The following is a 21,055-nucleotide window of genomic DNA, read 5'->3' on the forward strand; positions in this document are numbered from 1 at the left end:
GGGTCACAAAATTACTCATGAAAAAATTCTTAGCGATCTGATTAAATAGTGAACAAAACAGCGCGTGACACGTTACATAACTTGAGTTAACTCCATAAGTAAAATTGATATACATAATTACGAGGTACGATTCACAATCAAAGATTCACCAAGATTTCTATCCTTGAATATTTGCATGACAGACCTATTTCAATACAAATTTGCACGCAACTAATGCATGATAAGGCTTCTGAACAATTGGATGAATATGTTTAACACACACAAGCTACTCTAAGAATATTTTTCGGTTCAAAACATAGGAACCCTTAAAACAGTATAGCCCAAATGATAAATCACTAATGGGAGTCACTAAACAGCGTAAATATCTGCGTAAGCCATGATTCATTCATTTATTTAGTTCTCGTTGCTCGTCGCTTTACACCTTCCAGAGCGATGTTGAAGAGTAGGCATGAGACTCCGTCGCCTTGTCGCAGGCGCCGCCACACTGGGGCAGGATTGAAAATACACGGAAAAAACCTCTAGCTCGTCGAGATGTCGAGATTCTCATTTGGTGTCTTCAAACAAAATATTTCTATGGACATGGTCGATATCCTGAGCGGTAGGTAATTTTTCTTACGTTATTCGCATAAAAGTCCAAATTAGTGGGCATCACAGGAAGCAAACATATGTCTAGATCTCTACAAAATCTGGATGTGTTGTAAAACAGTCGTTGAATCATCACGCAAATACACCATTACGTGTGAATAAATTATTAAAGAATGGTAAAATAAAGGCATGCTTTTATTGGCGGCATTTGGGACAGTTTTGTGTTTTACAGTTTGTTTGCAGATTAGAAACAACTAAATGACTAGATTGTATCTATACTTTTTATGGTTCACTTGGCATTTTAAAACGTAATATTTTATTAACCTAATTTTTGTACTAATTTACCGAAAACAGTAAACTTTGAACTTAAATTAGAAAAAATCATTAAATATCATGTCTGTGAAACTTTTTTACATGAAAGCTAATGTATTTTTAGGTGATTGCTGATGAAAACACTTGCCCGAACTTGTCCGACTGCAAGAACGTCCTATATACATTTTGCGTGATTTTCTAGAACTTTCTATATAAAATCAATGCATATATTATTTTTTCCAACTAATTTCCTCGATATATTTTTTATTTTAGTATTTTTCATTATTATAACTCGAAAACGAACATTAAATTGGTTTAAAAACGTATTTAACCCTAAAAGGGATACCTTCATGGCCTCAGTTTCGTCACCTCGCTGAGTGTGTTCCATCAAAGACGAGCTCTGAAAGGCGCCTGGGGTCCAATGGACCCCAGGTATCCCTTTTAGGGTTAATGAAAAATTTCGATTTTAGGTAGGTATTTTATAAATCGGTTAATATCTCAAGAATAGTAGGCTTTGGAAATTTGACGTCTTCAGCAAACTTTTTCAGCATAAAATAGCCGAACAACTTTGCCGAAGACACCATATCGCTAAAATGTAATTTGGCCAAAATGACTTATAGGACTTTTATGCGAATAACGTAAGAAAAATTAACTACCGCTCAGAATATCGACCATGTTCATAGAAATATTTTCTCTGAAGATACCAAATGAGTATCTCGACATCTCGACGAGCTAGAGGTTTTTTCCATGTATTTTCAGTTCTGCCCCAGTGTGCGCCGGCGAGATCTGAATGAACAGAATTGTTCACCCGTAACGCAATTTTGCACACCGTCCATCGTTGGTTGCTTTGATCAGCTGGTCTGGTCAGCATCCTAAGAAAACCGTAAGCCGCCTTGAAGTCGTTGAACAGGACCTGGTATGCACGGTATTTCTGGAGGATTTGCCGTACGGTGCAGATCTGGCCCGTTGTCGACCAGCCGTTGATGGAGCTTGATATTGTACATATTGATTTATTTTAGATCGAAGTCGATATGTGAAATCAATTATCCCCAAGGAAAGTTCGCCGAAGTAAAAACGTCGGCGTTCTAATTGAAGCGTCGCCGACACAGGCAATTCTTATGCGTCGGCGAACCCCAAATTAGAATGCCGACGCCGAACTTCGCCGAAGTTTTGACTTCCGAAGTTTCCAACTTTCTCTCGCATGATCAATAACTTGCTACGAACTCATTCGTTTTAGGTGACAGACGACGCATGATTATCTAAGATAGCACTATGTAGGCGGCATTCAAAATGGGGATCGCTCTGAACATTCAAAATGGTCACCTTGGGCAGATGTGAATGGGGCAGATTACTCCTTCCTTCCACTCTTCTGGAAGCATCAGATTCCCAGATCCTGAGGTACCAACCGGTGCTGGCAGGTCGCCAACTTTTCTGAGCCCATCTCAATTAGTTCAGCTGCGATACGATCCTTACCAGCTGTTTTGTTGGTTTTGAGCTGGTGAATGGCATCCTTAACTTCCCTCAGCGTGGGAGTTGGTTCATTTCCGTCCTATGCTGCACTGCCGCCGTCGTCCCTCCGTTGCCGTGGTCTCCTGTACCTACGTTCTCCACGCCACTCAGGTGCTGATCGAAGTGATGCTTCCACCTTTCGATCACCTCACGTCCGTCCGTCAAGAGGCATCCGTCCTTATCCCTGCATATTACGGCTCGCAGCACGAAGCCGTTGCGGGATGCGTTGAGCTTCTGGTAGAACTTCCGTGTTTCTTGGGAACGGCACAGCAGTTCCATTTCTTCACACTCCGCTTCTTCCAGGCGGCGCTTTTTCTCCCGAAAGAGGCGGGTCTGCTGTTTCCGCTTCTGTTTATAACGTTCCACGTTCTGTCGAGTCCCTTGCTGCAGCATTACCGCCCTCGCTGCATTCTTCTCCTCCAGAACCGTTCTGCACTCTTCGTCGAACCATTCGTTCCGCCGATTCCGTTCCACGTACCCGATGGTGCTCTTGGCTGCATCGTTGATGGCTGCTTTCACTGTACTCCAGCAGTCCTCTAGAGGGGCCTCATCGAGCTCGCCCTCGTCTGGCAACGCGGCCTCGAGATTCTGCGCGTATGCTGAGGCGACATCCGGTTGTTTCAGTCACGCTAGGTTGTACCGTGGCGGCCGCCGATACCGTACATTGTTGATAACGGAGAGTTTTGGGCGCAATTTGGCCATCACCAGATAGTGGTCGCCGGAGTCGATGTTGGCACCATGATCCCAAGCAACACACATGGTTACAAAACAGTGACGGCAGCGTATGTAAGGGTTGCGCAGTAAGTCACAGTGACTTCTGTGCAACCCTTACATACGCTGCCGTCACTGTTTTGTAACCATGTGTGTTGCTTGGGACAGGTCCTGACGTCGATAATGTCGGAGAAGTGCCGTCCGTCAATCAGAACGTGGTCGATTTGAGATTCCGTCTGCTGTGGGTGTAAGGATAAGGGAGGCTGTGTTGGAAAGAGGTGCTACGTATGGCCATATATAGGTATGGAGGCGGCGAAATCAATGAGTCGTAGGCCGTTTTCGTTCGTCTGCTGATGGGCGCTGAACTTTCATATCTTCGGTCTAAATTACTCCTCCTGGCCAACCTGAGCGTTTAAGTCTCCTATGATGATCTTGACATCGTGGTTTGGGCAGCGGTCGTACTCGCGTTCGAGCTGCGTGTAAAATGCGTCCTTGTTATCATCAATGCTTCCGGAGTGTGGGCTGTGCACGTTTATTATGCTGAAGTTGAAGAATCGGTCCTTGATCCTCAACCTGCACATTCTTACGTCGATCGGCCACCAAGCGATCACGCACCCCTGCATATCACCCATCACGATGAAAGCTGTTCCCAACTCGCGTGTGTTGCCGCAGCTCTGGTAGATGGTATGATTACCTCTAAACGTTCGCACCATGGATCCTGTCCAACACACCTCCTGCAGCGCTACGATGCCAAACCCGCGGTCCTTCAGTAGATCGGCGAATATGCGGGTGCTCCCAATGATGTTGAGAGATCGGCAGTTCCACGTACCGAGTTTCCAATCGCAAGTCCTTTTTGTTCGCTGGGGTCGTTGCCGTTGGTCTCGGTTCGTATTATTCCGTTGCTGATTTTCCGTTACATTGGTTACAATGGGACACCAACCCCCTAGTTTCCGGAGGACCATAGTGCACAGTTGAGCTTTAGAGTCCTTCCCTAATACGCGGACGTCGATCAGCCGCCCCTAACATGGAGGGCAGACGACTACGACCAAAATTCCCATCGGAGTCGATCTTTCCTAAGGTAGCTCGCAGTCCGCCCGGTGTCACGCGGGCGGAGGTAGGGATAGAAGTTGCTGGGCAGAGGCTAGTAATCTCTATGGGATCTGTATAGTGCGAATTACCCAGTATGTACTTAAGTATTAACTTTTCGTTACATATGAAATCATACAGAGTAAATGTCGTTTGAATTTATTACTTCATGACCTTATAATATATTATTTCCACCAGAACGCATGCAAATGCCCCTTCAAATCAAACAGCGATTCCGAGTCAGTTCAAGCAAATTGCCTTGGAATTAATGCTTTAAGAGGTCAAAAACATTTCAAATACGAAAACAACCTAGACGTACCAATCCGTCACCCTCAGCATGTTCTTGTTAAATACCCAAGTATTTTCATCTCGCTATGTGGGCCCTGATTCACCTAGATGTTCCTTCTGAAATTTCTCCAGGAATTCCTCCGGCGTTCCTCATGGATTTTTTCCAAAATTATTTTTTGAACTCGCTGCAGAAATTCCTTCATTGTAAGTTTCTTCCTTTTTTATCAGGAATACTTTCTGAAATTCTTGAAATAGTTACGTCTAGAATTCTACAATGAGCTTCTCCTGGGAATATTTCAAGTATTCCTGCCAAAGTTCCTTCTGCAACTTCGATCATGGATTTAAAGGAAGTTCTCTTCAGATGGGCGAAAGAATAAAACGAAGCTTGAACAATTTATGAACTAGCTTTATTAAAAATAGGTCTTCACTGTTTGAATGCTTGTAGTGGAATGACCTTAACAACTTTCATGGCGGAATAGCTAGGTGTTTTACAGCCTACTACTGAAAACTTGATCGATCCAAGGCCTCCTATTTCTTCACCCCCTTTCGATCCTGGAGTCGTAAGATTTGACGAAGTCTTTGAAAACGCCCGACATCCAGTGACTTTGTAAAAATGTCTGCCAGTTGGTCCTCGATCCCGAATGACTCCACCTTGACGTTTCCAATAGCTACGTGGTCCCGGATGAAATGGTGCTTTATATCTAGGGTGACGATGGGTATTATCGGCAGGTTTGTTCTCTTCATCATGGGGGATTTTGTGGGCCGAATTGTCTGAAATTGGGGCATATAACTCAGTTTGGTTGGGAAGGATTTGAGGCCAACTCTGAGACCCACAAATTTCAAAAAAAAAAACATGACGAAGAGAACAAAACTGTCGAGAATACGTAAATTCCCCTATATGTTTTGCACACTTGCTCTCCAAGTTCCTGGCAGTTCCTATGCACCAACGATTATCCTCGTAGATGGTCACCGGTAAAGCGTTTGGAATTCCATGATCGTCCAGTAGTCCAGCCAACCATACCGCCTCTGTTACACCAGCACCGAGCGTTACATACTCCGGTTCACTAGATGACGTGGCTATCGTTTGTTACTTCTTGCTTGACCAGGAGATGGCATTTCCAAAAACCTTAAATACATAACCACTCACCGGTTTCCTGTTCTGCTGGTCTGTCGCCCAGTCGGCATCAGCGTAGCCAAGTAATGGATCCATTTTCTCGGCACGAAGGAACTTTATAGATGTCTGCATGGTGTCTTTTAGGTAACGTACCATCCGTTTCAATGCTGTCCAGTGCGAAGAAACCGGGTACTTTTGGTAACGTCCAAGATATCCCACAAATTCTCTGGGTTTTATTACTTAAAGCCCTCCTTTACCCGTTTTTTTATCTTACACATTACCTGTAGGTATGCATGCTCTTCTCATTCTTCCAGGCGAGTTATAATACATATTTATCCATATGATTCGTTAGGCCTTACTAAAAGAATGGCCTATTTGAAAAAAATATATCAAATAATTCGATTAAAGTTGTACGAAGAAAACAGTGAATAAGTAGGTAGGTCTAACTTTGAGTTTAATAATTAAATAGTACGAAGAAAAGACTACAACACGTAATAATAACTGCATGATACAAAGTACATACCACTGGAATATGTTTCAGAATAAACAATATACAAAAATACTTTAAAAATATTTTGCATGCACACCACACTACTAAACAAATACACCCTCGACTAACTTGCAATACTTCACTTGTCCACGAATGATTACTAATTCATTTCCCCTCTCCAATCATTCCAGCGGAAGCTACGGCTACATCGACCCCGATGGCGAGAAGCGTGAATTCACGTACGAAACTGGCATCAAGTGCGATCCCAACAAGCGCGACGAGGAAGATGAGGAAGAATTGGAAGAGGAGCTGCAATACAAAAATGTCCCCTCGAAGGCAAAACGGCCACAGCCACAGCAGCAGCAACAGCAATACTATAGAAATTAAGCCTTAGACCGTTAACATTAGGGGCTGTGTGTGTGTCCGAAAACAGCGCAGGAGATTTCTCAATAGGAAGAAGAAGAACAAAGCCAACACAGTATCGTCAGATTGAATTGCGTTCTCAGCTGTATCTTCGTCATTAGGATTGTATTTATTTTACACTTACGACATAAGGATTCTAATAAAGAGAAAAGACGTTCCAAAGATGGTTTCATTCAAACGGTCACACGTGATCCCTTCGGGAGGTTCTCCCGCCGGGAGGCCCATCGAGTTCCGGGCCGGCCGCGCCCCTAGTATGGTCTTGGTCGTCCGCCCCGCGGGGGCAGGCGGTTCGGTGGTGTAATGTTAATGTCCAGATAGTCTCCGATGGTGAACTTGGCGTGGGCCAGCGTCTTCGTGTCGTCCGCTCCCTTCTGGCCGGAACAGGTTACGCCGATCTCGCGCATCCGGTAGACCGATCCACGATCGGGGTAAACGATAGCAAAGTCAAAATAGGTTCCCTTGCGGCGGGTTTCCGGATTGACGTCTCGCACCAGGGTCGTCAGTTCCCGCAGGGTGGCGTCCATCCACGTGTAGATTTGCAGTTCGTTCGAAGGAACACTACCGTGGTTGTACTCGTTGGACGAGTGATGCCTTCCGGTCGAGCAGAACACCCGGAGCAGCAGTGGGCAAGTCTGGGGAGATGAATGGTTTGATTTATTATAGCAATGGAAGCGGTGCATTTACGTTTCCAGAAAATTTTAGTCAATAGTGGACCCGCGGCACATACTCTTGAATTTCCTGCCCAAAGCTGTTTCTATCGGTGAACCTCCACCGCAGACCAAAGCTTATGTTCCTATCTAGTTCCGTTAGTCACTTTTTGATTTTAGAAGTCAAGTAGAAATTACAATGTAGAAAATGCTTTGATAAGCATGTACACAACAAAAACACGTGTTTGATGAACAAATTTAGATTTAAATTGCGACAATAAATCCACGTGCGGGAGTCCAACCCAAGACTCCCACTCCGCTAGACGAGCGCTGCAATTCCTCCAAGCTACGGAGTCACTTGACCATCTCCGTCGCCTGATGGCGTAATCCGGTCGTAAGCGTAACACATAGCTCGATTCCATAATCAATCCCACATGGTTTACTTCTTTCCACCATCTAAATCTCATTCGGATTAGGAATAGATGAACATTAGATTTATTTGTGTTCAGAAATCAAAGAAGACGATGAGGATTTTAAGCGCTTTAAGAAATGAATTTTTAAGCATTTTACAGCACAACTAAAAACCCTTTAACTTCTTCATCATGTCATGACATTCCTAATGGAACACAGCCTTCTCACAGTTTATAGTAATTATGGTCAACAAAAGACAGCAGACGGCAACGGAAGCGGAATTGTTTAGCGCAGCTGGCTCTGTTTTTGCTGCCATATTGTCAGGCTTGACAGAAACTCCCTCGCGAGAAAATGAGTAGGGGTAGGCGGGGCAATATGGACACCCTAAGATTTTTGCCAACTTCACCTGGCAAGATGTCAAAAAAGTGATACATGTATCCTTTTAAAGTCTATTTAGCATCTATTGCATAAGAATGCTCACGAAGAAGAATGATTTATCCACTTCAAAAAATGTTATGAAAAATCAGGCCAAACATGTCTAAAGGTCCTATCTGCAGAAGAGAGGCTCTCTTTGGTTTCCCTCTCTTCCGTTAATATCTCAGCTGTTTATTTGTATTTTGATTGTCTCCTTGCATTGAACGATTGTCAAAACAATCGTCTTTTGATTTGTACTGCAAAAATAGTTGAAAAGTGTACCATTACATTGCAATAATTGAAAGAGAAAGTGAACAAAGAGAGCCTCTCAAATGCAGATAGGACCTATTGAAATGTTTGGCCTGAAATGCTGGTTTTTCATGACCGTCTGCAAGCATACGGGGCAATATGAACATCATGAGACTTTTACGAATTTCGTACATTATTTACACCTATAAAGTCATTTAATTACAAAACAACTCTCCTCTCCTCTTCTTGGCGTAACGTCCTCACTGGGACAAAGCCTGCTTCTCAGCTTAGTGTTCTATGAGCACTTCCACAGTTATTAACTGAGAGCTTCCTCTGCCAATGACCATTTTGCATGTGTATATCGTGTGGCACACGCAGAAAAATATCGCATATTTGAATCAAATACATTACAACTTTGATTCAAATTCAATACTTTTTTTGAAACAAAGCAAATTAATATTCGATTCTTATACTAAACAACTTTGATTCTAAAATAAGTTTATTAGAAACGAAGTCGTTGTGTCTTTGATTCAAAAAAATTGCTACTTCGAAAAAAATGTAGGTTTCTTGCTCAAGTGAGTCTGCCGTCATTTTGTTTCTATTGTCAGAAAACAAAATAAAACTGATTTGGTGAACGAAATTGTAGAAGAGATCGTTAGTTGTGATGCTTGGTACGTGTGATTTAGAAACGTAAAACGCATTGAAACTGTTTCGTTTGTTGTTATTATAGTCGGATATTATAGTGAAAGCCTTCACAGGTAAGTAAGATAATGTGAAACTTATTATTTAATTGAAAAACATTTAATTTCTTCCAGATAATGGCTACTCAGTTGACCTGCATGGAAGCTAAGGGACCTAATACTGTAGCCGTTCCTAGATGAATATATGAAGCGCATCTGCGACATTAACGAATAGAGAAAGGCCTGGTAAGCACCTGTTGCTTTTCACCAGATTTTTTTTTATCGATGGAACTTTTTTTCTTAGAATCTTCCGCCACTCTCCAAGACCTTACGCCGAATTTGCTACGTCCGACGTTAGGTTTTACGCATGGATTTGAAGAAATATCGACATAATAGATTGTCGCGTGTGGGGATACTTCGGGTTTCAACCGCGACGACAATAACAAAAGGCAACTGTACAGCAACTTACTTCACCAGCAAATATTATGAAATTATGTGAATATGTATAAGAATATTGTTTCCTAAAAGTATTTTTATTTGTTATTGGATTATCTGCTTGGACTGAATATGATCTTATAATTAATGAGAGCATGACGATCACATGCTCTCAGTAGTTATTAGATCATATTCAGTCCAAGCAGGTTAAATATTTGACGATCTTTTAGAAAGATATTACTATCAAAAAATATTATTTTTAAAACAAATATATTTTGACTTTAATTCTAAAATATGTGTTTTTTGTTTCAAAAAATAAATGCTTTTAAAATAAAGTAGTGATGTATTTGTTTCAAATAAATAAAATATTAGAATCAAATATTATTATACTTTGAATTTACGATCCGGCGAACGAAAGCTCGACTTAAAAACAAAAACAAAAGTGCTTTGAAGCAAATACTCGGAAGTCATTGATTCAATGAAAATCGCACTTAGGCCGTGGATCAATGACTATTTTTCTTTATTTCAAAGTCGTTTATTTTTGAATTTAATATATATTTTTCTGCGTGCAGGCACGAAGATACTCCTATGCCCAAGGAAGTCAAGGAAATTTCCTTTAATATCGAATCGAATAATTTGGTTGATTTGTGATTTAGGTTATATTTTCCCCTTGCCACTTCTTTCAAAAAGGTGAGTGTCCATTTTGCCCCGGCAGCAGAAGATATTTCCAAACTTGATTTTTGATATGATAAAGAAGAAAATATAAACATGTTAAGCATGTAGATACAGCAAAACTACTTGCATATGTTCTAGAAATATCAGGTTTTAATCGACCTGCAATAAATTAACCACTCAATCTTATTTTAGATGGTGTGAAAATTATAATTTCTATGCACAAAAAACGGAGGACGCAACTTTTTCGTGTAAAATCAAGTATAATTTTAATTTTGAATGTTTCTTTCCTGAAACTACGTTTTATTATTATCTATATATATATAAATGAGTTTGAAGTTTCTTTGAGGCAACAAAACTCAAGAACGGGTGGACCGATCAGCATGACTCTTGCATGGTTCGATTCGTATTCGTGGTGGCTGTGTTTATATGTACAAAAAGTTACCAAATATATCTAGAAAAGTATGAAAATAGTCAAGTTACTGATTTTTTATGAGCTGGGGAAGAATTCAATATGATCGAAATAAAACCAATCTAGAGGGCGGTGCTGTTTTGAGCTCAACAGTTGTCAAACCACCACACCTTGGCAAGACAAAGTTTGCCGGGACAGCTAGTTATTAATATTTATTAAAGACACTTTACCACTTATGTGGCATTCGTGTCTGAAAAATCCCAGTTCGAATCACTGGAGAAATTCTTGGTGAAATTCTGGAGGAATCCCGTAAGTAATTTCTGTAGAGGAGTTCCCGGATAAATTGTTTGAGTAATTTCTGAAGAATACTTATTGCGATCTCCGAATAAATTTCAATTGGCATCCGTAGAGAAGTTCCTTGAAAAAAAAGCCTGGAATGATGCCTTGAAGAATCATAGGAGGAGTTGAAATCTATTGAAATCTCTGAAAAAAATCCTTTTTAGGATACCAGAGTTCCTGGACAAATGTATGTAAGTGTTGTTGAAAAAACTTCTTGTGGAATATTTAGAGAAATTCGTGGAGGAATCCCAACAGAAATAGCTTTCTAAATTCTAGCATGTATTCCAAGAGAATTCCCAGGAAGAAATCTAGGAGAACTTTTGAACGAAAATTCCTTAAGCAATAGCAAAGAATATTCCTGTACGAATATCACGAGGAACCCCTAAGAAATCCATAGAAGAAGACCTATATGGAAGGTTAAAGAGCAACCCTGCAGAAATCTCCTGGGATAGATTGTTTGATCAAATTCTGAAGAAATAAATGAAGACATCCATAGAAAATATGTTCAAACAATACCCAGAGATATCTTCGGGGAAATTTCTAAAGAACACCTATGAGGAAAATTCCTAGATAAATTCTTGGACGAATCAAAGGAGTAAAAATTATCGTAGCAATCCCCACAGAAATTCCTGGATACAACCATAGTGGACATACGCGTCAAGTTGGGGTGGTGGTCAAAGCTCTTCAAAATTGAACAAAATGCAACTTTTTTCGGCCAAATGCACTAGTTTTCACGTGAATATGCCTAATTTGGATGAACAGCATCGATTTAATTTTAAATAGTAGTAAAAGTAGTAAGTAGTAATGAATAACCTATTTCATTGGTTTAGAGGTGCCTTGATGGAGTAACACATTAACAGGGGCCCAGGTGCAGAGGGGTGTAAGTGATAATTTTGTCGATTTTGTGCTGAGTATATCGAAAAAATCCTCAGATTTCAAACTTTCAGGAACTTTTTTTAATTATTTCTTCGATGATTAGAAAAAATACAACAAATCGTAGAAGATTGGGTCGATATTGAATCTTCATACATTTAGTATGGAATGAAAAATTGATGAAAAATTTTAAACCTCAATGCTCGAAAGTGGATTTTGTCACTTACACCCCTTTGCTTCTAACCCACTCAATTTTGAGTTTGAAAATACAAAAGTAAATATAGGCAAATCATCATGATGTTAAAGTTTGAACATGTACCTACTAAATAATATTTTTTTCAAGCCCCGTTCTCTAAAACAACCCAAAACGACGTGAAAACCTTGCAACCATCATATTTTGAGAAAGATGTTAGTTATATTTTGACCAGTTTATACATATCCTGGCCCAGTGTTCACTGTCCACTACCATTGAAATCGACGCACGTTCATGTGTGACCTATACGTCTTATTAATAACAATTATTATCATTATATTTATCAAATACACGTAGAACAAATACAAATTTTAGGGAATCTAGAATAATGTTTACGAAATTCGCAGAATTAGGTAAATAATTTCATTTCACTGCCGATTTTTACCTACCTTTTCCCGGTCCACAGTTTTTTGCGACTGCTGTTTATCCTCGACAATCATCGATTCCAGTCCAGCCATTTTTTCATGCGATTCCGAATCCAACTGCTCCGGTGCGAAGTTAAAACCTACGGGCACACTCTAGACCACTTTTCAGAACAAATTATGAGCTAATTAAGGAATAAAATGCTTTTAAAAACTTCTGCTTTCGGGTACTGAAATCGATCGACGCCGCGCTCTCCGCGATTCCGGTTGTTTTGTTTTGACACAACTGTCAAACGGACAAACTGCAGATAGGGCAGCGGTCATGCGCGTAGTGCAGCCGTTTGAGTTCAATCGAAAAGTGGGGGCACGAAATAAAATCAACCCGAATGAAAAAGTCAAGTATTTTTTTATGAGCACTGTTTTATTAATTAATAAATAATCAATAATAATCAATAAAAAATGCATAATGTTCCGGACTCGGTTGCGGTTGTTGCTATTGAAACCTGTATTGAAATCTAATTCACAGGGTGGCCACTAAATATCAGTTTTGAAATTCCCGTCTTTTTCCCGGTTTTCCCGGTACGATTTCTGAAAATTTCCCGGTTTTTAAAATGCACATTTTTTTAGTAGGTAACGTCCAATTTTCGTATCATATGGATGATAAGTACCATATGGATGATAAGTACCATGTAAATGCACTTGTCAAAATAGAATCTTTAACGGGTTTTACCTGTTGGATATTTCATCTGCTTTTTGACCTGAACAGTTTCCATGTTGTCTTGCAGCGCAGTGTGAGAAATATTTTTTGAGAACGTGATTTCAGGTACACCCATATAAAAACTTGGTGAAATGAAAGTTTTTTGATGTGGCAGCATGTTACATTCACTTTTGTTACGATACTTTACTAACATTTGATCATTTTTGTATGATTGACCAAAAATGAGCGGTGAATGGCGACCTCACGGTACATAACACAACAGCGCGATCGCTCGAGTGTTAATGGATTTATTCTGGAAGAGATTCCTTTAGGAGGGAATTTAGGATTTTAGTCAGTCTGTTGGCAATTAGGGAGTAGAACTTTTGGTCTGGGATCATGAATTCGATCTAGGGATTTCTCCTAGAACTCCAGAAGGATTCCCAAAAGAATCTCCCACATGTCTAGAAGGTTTGCCAAGGAACTCTTGGAAGAGTTCTCGATTACAAAATTCCCGCAGTAGTTTGATTTTCAGGATTCTGGAGTACTTCCAGAATAAGCTATCGTAAAGTTTTTGTAAGAAATTTTGGGAGATCATCCAGAAGGAACTCCTGGGTGCAAGGGCGTAGCCAGGGGGGGGCAGGGGGGGCCGTGGCCCCCCCCTGACCGAGCAACTATATTCTAACTTAACCGAAAAACTTAGATGATCAGAGCTGTTTTTGACTAGTAAAAATAAAATTCTCCTGCATCCTCGTATTTTTTTAAATGTATGCAGGAATTCCTTCGGAAATTCTTGGAGGAATATCTTCGAAAATTCCTGAGGGTATTCTTTCGGAAATACCTGGAGGAATTCCTTCGGAAATTCCTGAAGGAATTCCATCCAAAGTTCCTGGAGAAATCCCTTCGCAAATTCCTGGAAGAATTCCATCGGAAATTCCTGAAAGAATTCCATCGGATATTCCTGAAGAAATTCCTTCGGAAATTCCTGAAGGATTCCTTCGGGAATTCCTGGAGCAATTCCTTCGGAAATTCCTTGAGGAATTCCTTCGGAAATTCCTTGGGCAGTTCCTTGGGAAAACCTTGGATGAATACCTTCGGAGATTCCTGGAGGAATTCTTTCAGAAATCCATAGAGAAATTCGTGAGAAAATCCTTAGGTGAATTCCTTACGAAATTCCTGGACAAAATAATTCCAAACCTCCTGGAGGAATGCTTTTGGAAACTCCTGGAGGAATTCCTTCGGAAATTGCTGGACGAATATCATTGAGAATTCCTGGAGGAATTTCTTCGGAAAGTCCTGGAGGAATTCCTTCGGAAAGTCGTGGAGGATTTTTTTCGGAAATACTTTTTGGATTTTTTTTTTTGAATTCTTGCAGGAATTCCTTCGGAAATTCCTGGAGCAATTCCTTTGGAAATTCCAGGAGGAATTCCTTCGGAAATTCATGGAGGAATTCTTTCAGAAATTTCGGGAGGAATTCCTTCGGAAATTGCTGGACGAATTCCTTTGGAATTCCAGGAGGAATTCCTGGAGGAATTCTTTCGGAAATTCTGGGAGGAATTCCTTCGGAAATTGCAGGACGAATTTCATTGGAATGATTCCTTCGGCAATTACTGGTGCAATTTCTTCGGAAATTGCTGGACGAATTATTTTGGAAATTCCTGGAGGAATTCCTTCAGAAATTCCTGGAGTCTTTTTTTCGGAAATTCTTTTTAGTTTTTTTTTTGGAAATTCCTTTAGGAATACCGTTAGAAATTCCTAGCAGAATTCCTTCTGAAAATCCTGAAGGAATTCTTTCGGAAATTCCGGGAGGAATTCCTTCGGAAATTCCATTGGGACTTCCTTTAAAAAATTCCTGGAGGAATTCTTTCAGAAATATCGGGATTAATTCCTTCGGAAATTGCTGGACGAATTCTTGGAGATTCCCGGAGGAATACATTCGGAAATTCTAGGAGATATTTCTTTAGGAATTCCTGGAGGAATTCTTTCGGAAATTCCTGGAGGAATCCCTTCGCAAAATCCTGGAAGAATTCCTTCGGAAATATCTGGAGAATTTCCATCGGAAAATCCTGAAGGACTTCGTTCGGAAATTACTGGAGGAATTCCATCCCAAATTCCTTGGCGAGGTCCTTCGAAAAATTTTGGATGAATACTTTCGGAAATTTCTGGAGGAATTCTTTCAGAAATTCCGGGAGGAATTGCTTCGGAAATTCCTGAAGCAATTCTTTCAAAAAATCCTGGAGGAATTCCTAAAAAAATTCCAGAAGGAATTCCTTCCAAAATTCTGGAAATTCCTGGAAGAATTCCTTCGGATATTCCTGAAGGAATTCCTTCGGAAATTCCTGAAGGAATTCCTTCGGAAATTCCTGATGGAATTCGTTCGGAAATTCGTGAAGGAATTCCTTCGGAAATTTCTGGAGGAATTCCTTCGGGAATTCCTTGGGGAGTTCCCTCGAAAAATCTGGGATGGATACCTCCGGAAATTTCTGGAGGAATTCTTTCAGAAATCTATAGAGAAATTCCTGAGAGAATCTTTGGATGAATTCCTTAGGACATTCCTGGAAAAAATCATTCTAAACTTCTTAGAGGAATGCTTTTTATGATTCCTGGAGGAATTCCTTCGGAAATTACTGAACGAATTCCTTTGGAAATTCCAGGAGGAATTCCTTCGGAAATTCCTGGAGGAATTCCTTCAGAAATTCCTGGAGGTATTCCTTCGGAAATTCCTGGAGAAATTTTTTCGGAAAGTCTTTTTGGATTTTATTTTAGGAAATTCCAAGAGTGATTCCTTAAAAAAATCATGGAGGAATTGCTTTACAAATTCCTGAAGGAATTCTTTCGGAAATTCCGGGAGGAATTCTTCGGAAACTGCTGGACGAATTCGTTTGAAGATTCATGGAGGAATTCCTTTGGAAATTCCTGCAGGAATTCTTTCGGAAATTCTTAGGGGAATTTCTTCGGAAATTCCTGGAGAAACCCCTCCGGAATCTCTTGGATGCATTCCTTCTGAAATTCGTGGAGCAATTATTTCAGAAATTCTTGGAGGAATTTCTTTAAAAATTCCCGGAGGGATTCCATTGGAAATTCCTGGAGGAATTCCTTTGGAAACTCCTTCGGGAATTCCTGGAGAAACTCTTTTGGAAATTCCTGAAGGATTTTTTTTGGAAATTCCAGGAAAAATTCCTTCAAAAAATCTAGGAGAAATTCTGTTGGAAATTCCTGGAGAAATTCCTTTGGAAATTTCCAAAGGAATTTCTCCATGAATTTCCGATGTAATTCCACCAGGAATTTTGCGAAGGAATTCCTTCAGGATCTTCCGAATGAATTCCTCCATGTATTTCCGAGAGAATTCCTCCAGTAATTTCCGTGGTAATTCCTCCAGGAATTTCCGAGGCAAATCCCCCAGGAACTTCCGGAGAAATTCTTCCAGGAAATTTCGGAAAAATTCCTCTACAAATTGCTGGAGGAATTATTCTAGGAATTTCCGGAAGAATTCCTCCAGGAATTTCCGAAGGAATTCTTCCAGGAATTTTCAAGGGAATTCCTCTTGGAATTTTTAAAGGATTTCCTCCTGGAATTTCCGAAGGAATTCCTTCATAAATGTCCGAAGAAATCTCTCCATGAATTTTCGAAGGAATTCATCCATGAATTGCCGAACAAATTCCTCCAGGAATTTTGCCAAGGAATTTCTAAAGGATTTTCCAAAGGAATGCCTTCATGAATTTCCGAAGGAATTCCTCCAGAAATTTTCCGACGGAATTCCTCTACGAATTTCCGAAGAAATTCCTCGAGGAATTTCCGGAGGAATTCCTCCAAGAATTTCCGAAGAAATTCTTCTTGGAATTTTCAAAGGAATTCCTCTTGGAATTTTTAAAGGATGTCGTCCTGGAATTTCCGAAGGAATTCCTCCATGAATATCCGAAGGAATTTCTCCATAAATTTCCGAATGAATTCCTCCATGAATTTCCGAAGGAATTCCTCCAGGAATTTTGCGAAGGAAATCCTAAAGCATTTTCCGAAGGAGTTCCTCCATGAATTTCCGAAGGAATTGCTCCAGAAATTTTCCGAAAGAATTCATTCACGAATTTCTGATGAAATTCCTCCACGAATTTTCAAAGGAATTCCTCCAGGAGTTTTCTGAGAAATTCCACCATGAATTTCCCGATGAATTTCTTCAGAAATTTCCGGAGGAAACCCTCCAGGAATTTCCGAAGGAGATCCTCCAGGAATTTTCAAAGAAATTCCTTCTGCAATTTCCGAAGGAATTCCTCCTGGAATTTCCGAGGGAATTCCTGCAGTAATTTCCGGTGGAATTCCTCCAGGGATTTTCAAAGGAATTTCACCTGGAATTTTCAAAGGATTTCCTGCCGGAATTTCCGAAGGAATTCCTTCATGAATGTCCGAAGGAATTTTCAAAAGAATTTCTCCAGGAATTCCTTCACGAATTTCCGAAGGAGTTCCTCCATAAATTTCAGAAGGAATTCCTCCAGGACTTTTGCGAAGGAATCGCTCAAGGATTTTCTGAAGGAAATCCTCCACGAATTCTCGAAGAAATTCCTCCAAGAATTTCCGAGGAATTCCTCCAGGATTTTCTCGAAGAATTCCTCCACGAGTTTCCGAAGGAGTTTGTCCAGGAATTTCCGTAGGAATTCCTCCAGAAATTTTCAAAGGAATTTCTCCTGGAATTTTCAAAGGATTTTCTCCTGAATTTCCGAAGCAATTCCTCTACGAATTTCCAAAGAAATCCCTCCCGGAATTTCCAAAGAAATTTCTTATTGATTTGCCTTGAAATACCTCCAAAAATTTCCGAATAAATTCCACCAAAAATTTTTGACGGTTGTCCTCAAAAAATTTCCTTAGGATTTTCTCACATAATCCCCAAGCGTGTTTCTGAAGGAATGTTTGAAGAAGTTTCTCAAGTTTTCGTAGGAGTTCCGCAATACATTTTTGAAGGAATTTCTTGAGGAATTTCCAAAGAAACTTCTCAAGGATCTTTCGCTGGAATTCCTTGAGGAATTTCGTAAAGATTTATAAAAAAAATGAAAAAAAATCCTCAACGACCTTATCAAACAATTTCTCACGAAATTTCCGAAGGTATTCCATAAGACATTTCAGACATATGTCAAAAAAATTTCCAAACGAACTCCTTTAACAATTTCCGAATTTTCCTTATCAAGGCATTTTTAAAGGAATTCTTTAAAGAATTTCCGAATGAGTTCCTTTAGGAAATAAAAAAATCACAAAAAGGATTTCTTCAGGAATTTCCGAAATATTTTTTCAAGGAAGTTTTGAAAGATTTTTAAAGAAATTCCTTATGGAATTTCAGAAGGGATATCTCATGAGACTTTTAGTGGAATTTTTTCAATATTTTCGAAAGAATTGCTTCAGGAATTTGGGAAGGAATTCTCACAGAAATTTCCGGATGAATTCCTCCAAGAATTTTTGAAGGTATTCCTCAAGGAATTTTCGGAAGAATTCCTCAAGAAAACTCCGAAGCAGTTCCCCAGGAATATTCTAAATCTATTTCAAGGAAATTCCTCAAGAAATTCTCGAAGAATCTTCTAAAGGAAATCGTAGAAGAACTCTCGAAGGAATGTCTCATGGAGCTTCTCAAGGAGCTTTAGAAATGAAGGAATTCCTCAAGAAATTTCTGAAGAATTTGTCAAGGAATTTCCGGTGGAATTCCTCAAGGACTTTCGAAATAAATTCCTGAAATTATTTTTTAAATGATTCCTATAAAAAATTCCGAATGCATTCCTCTAGCAACTTCCAAAGATATTCCTCCAGGAATTTCCGAAGGAATTCGTTTAGAAATTTTCAAAGATTTTTTTCCGTATTTTCTGGAGATTCTCAAACGAATTTCTGGTGGAATTAGAATGATATTTGTTAAAAATTACTGGGGAAATTCTCGAAAGAATGCATGGTGAAATTCGTAATAAAACTTCAGGAGGAATTATTGCAGAAATTTCTGAAGGTATTCCCAACGGAATTACTGCAAGTTTTCCGAAGGTAATTTCTGCTGGAATATCTACATTAAAATGACCTGGAAAAATATTTAAGAAATTTCTGGAGAAACTGCTGGATAGGATAAATTCAAATTCATGATGGCATTTGTTAAGAAATTCCTGAAGCAATATCTTGAGGAATTCCTTATAATCATATATGATTCTTCCATTGAACCATTCCTGTTAATTACCCATATTTCATACTTCACTTTAATTTTTTTTTAAATGATGAAGTATTTGAACTCCTTGTTACTGTATAGTGGTTTTCAGTATAAGGGTGCTCGCCCCCCCCTGGCCGAAAAGCTGGCTACGCCCTTGCCTGGGTGATTTGCAGAGGGAGCTTCTGAAGGATGCCCAAAAGCAACTCCTGGAGCAACTCCAAAAGCAACTTTCATAAGCAACTCCTGGAGGTTTCTTTGAACAAACTCCTGGAGGGTGCCCAAGAAGAATTCCTGAAGGAAACGCAGTAAGAAATACAGGAGAAATTTCAAAAGTAAATATAAAATAAAGATAAAATTCAGCAAAACCTCTTGGAAGTTTTCAAAATCAAAGTTTCAGAAGGCGTTGCTGCAGAAATCATGCAAAGAACTCGTGGAGATGGATGAGTAACAGAATGATATCCTGGAGAAATACCAGAAGAAACTCTGTAAAGAATCCCAGAAAGAATTCCCGATTGATTTCTAAAAAAAAGCTTTCGGAGGAATTCCAGAAGAAAATTCTAGGGAAACCCTAGAGGAAGCTCCAGGAAGAAAAGGAAAAAAATCGTGGAGGGATTTAAAAAAAAATCTGGGAAGAATTCCCGTAGGAAATTTTGAAGATTGGAGCAACTTCTGTTACAATTGCGGAAGGGAAATCTTGATGAATCTTAAAAGGAACTCTTGAATAAATTGCAATCAGTGAATCAAAATTCAACCATCGCGCAACAATAATGACAATGTCGCAACCCACATTTGTTGCGACAATCCACCTAATGCATTGCAATGCGACAGAAGTTTGTCCCAAATTGAACAGAATAGGATAAAGATCGCACACCACGGGTTTAGAGATTTTGAAGCCTTCCCAAGTAACCAGTAAGCATTTAAAATAGCATTCCTTCAGCATTATAGTAGCCTTTACGACAAGGTGTTTAATGCTAATTAGCCGTATATGCGCCTATAGTGCTACCTCACAGCAGGTTTTGGCAAAATAACGAGCTGTCTTAGTGCTATCCCTTCAGGAACGTCGTGACGAAATGTCAAAGAAGCGTAACGCCTCGTCGAGCAAAAAAAAATCAAAAATAGATTGACGTCTGCTTCTCGTTCTCTCAGCCTGCTTCCCCGCTTCATCGTCCTTCCATCTTTCAGCCGGTGCTAGGTAGTAACTTTTTTGCTGATTTTTGTAGTGATGTAGGTTTGAACTTACGATCCGGAGATTGATTATAATCATATCTGCTTCGGATTTTATTGCTCCTGATCCACGATGCTAAAGCTGTCCCGGTGGCGTGCGTTGATTTAATCGCCAATATAAAGAATGATTCGATAACAGCTTCAGATTAAACATCCAAAACTTGTTTTCATTGAGATATTTCATTGTGGTAGAGCATTACGATCCCTTCTTTTAAATATCTGTGGAATAAGATTGTTTCTTCCCTCTTTCAAACAATCCTATGATCCACCAAAGCACCCACCTATTCGGCACATATTATCCGACGAAATGATAAATTGGTGATTTTTTCCAATCCAATCCAGCTGCAGTAATGTTTTCTTTGGTGCTTTTGGATGAGTAGGGGAAAATGAAGAAACAAATAAGATGCACAAATTTGTAAACAGAAGCATAGGCTCTGTAAAAGAGAGACAAAATGTGTTGCCAAATGCGTAACATATCTCCCAACCTTTTTGCGCCTAGCATTTAAAGAGCAGTTGAAAAGCATTCTGTATGCTCCCAAGTGAAACCACTTCAAGCAGTTGAAATGCTAATTAACAGCCGAAAGCTTTTGAGCAGCACAGTTTATGCTAACTCAAGGCAGCTATGCATTCGAACTGCTTATGTAGGGCAGCAAGCAGTTTAAATGCGTAATACGGGCTGATACACGGCTTATTCAAATGCTTAGTGGTT

The 21,055-nt window shown here is 39.8% G+C and overlaps 2 protein-coding genes and 1 long non-coding RNA gene across 5 annotated transcripts in view; 2 read left to right on the forward strand and 1 right to left on the reverse strand.

The window, feature by feature from the left end:
* The window catches only part of LOC109430468 (titin), a 45,615-nt gene extending 38,935 nt beyond the window's left edge, over positions 1-6,680 (forward strand). For all 3 annotated transcript variants that reach the window (XM_029876411.2, XM_062860739.1, XM_029876422.2), the window contains one exon: positions 6,287-6,680. In XM_029876411.2, the coding sequence (XP_029732271.2) occupies positions 6,287-6,482 (196 nt within the window). In that variant the 3' untranslated portion in view covers positions 6,483-6,680. The remainder of the gene's footprint in view (positions 1-6,286) is intronic.
* The window catches only part of LOC134292052 (uncharacterized), a 387,121-nt gene that overhangs the window by 66,205 nt on the left and 299,861 nt on the right, over positions 1-21,055 (forward strand). The gene's annotated exons all lie outside the window — the stretch shown is intronic.
* Positions 6,580-12,546, reverse strand: LOC115268465 (histone deacetylase complex subunit SAP18). Its single transcript, XM_029876483.2, has 2 exons — positions 12,293-12,546; positions 6,580-7,150 (listed from the first exon to the last, which is right to left on the reverse strand). The coding sequence occupies exons 1-2, from the start codon at positions 12,359-12,361 to the stop codon at positions 6,767-6,769; spliced, it is 453 nt and encodes a 150-aa protein (XP_029732343.1). The 5' UTR covers positions 12,362-12,546; the 3' UTR covers positions 6,580-6,766.

Source organism: Aedes albopictus, chromosome 3, assembly GCF_035046485.1.
Source record: "Aedes albopictus strain Foshan chromosome 3, AalbF5, whole genome shotgun sequence".
In the NCBI taxonomy this organism is placed as follows: Eukaryota; Metazoa; Arthropoda; class Insecta; order Diptera; family Culicidae; genus Aedes; species Aedes albopictus.

Excerpts from the sequence above, each read along its gene's own strand:
- LOC115268465 (XM_029876483.2), bottom strand. The coding sequence starts at position 12,361 with ATGGCTGGACTGGAATCGATGATTGTCGAGGATAAACAGCAGTCGCAA. Across the intron at positions 7,151-12,292 it reads AAACTGTGGACCGGGAAAAG|ACTTGCCCACTGCTGCTCCG; the intron begins GTAGGTAAAAAT and ends TCATCTCCCCAG.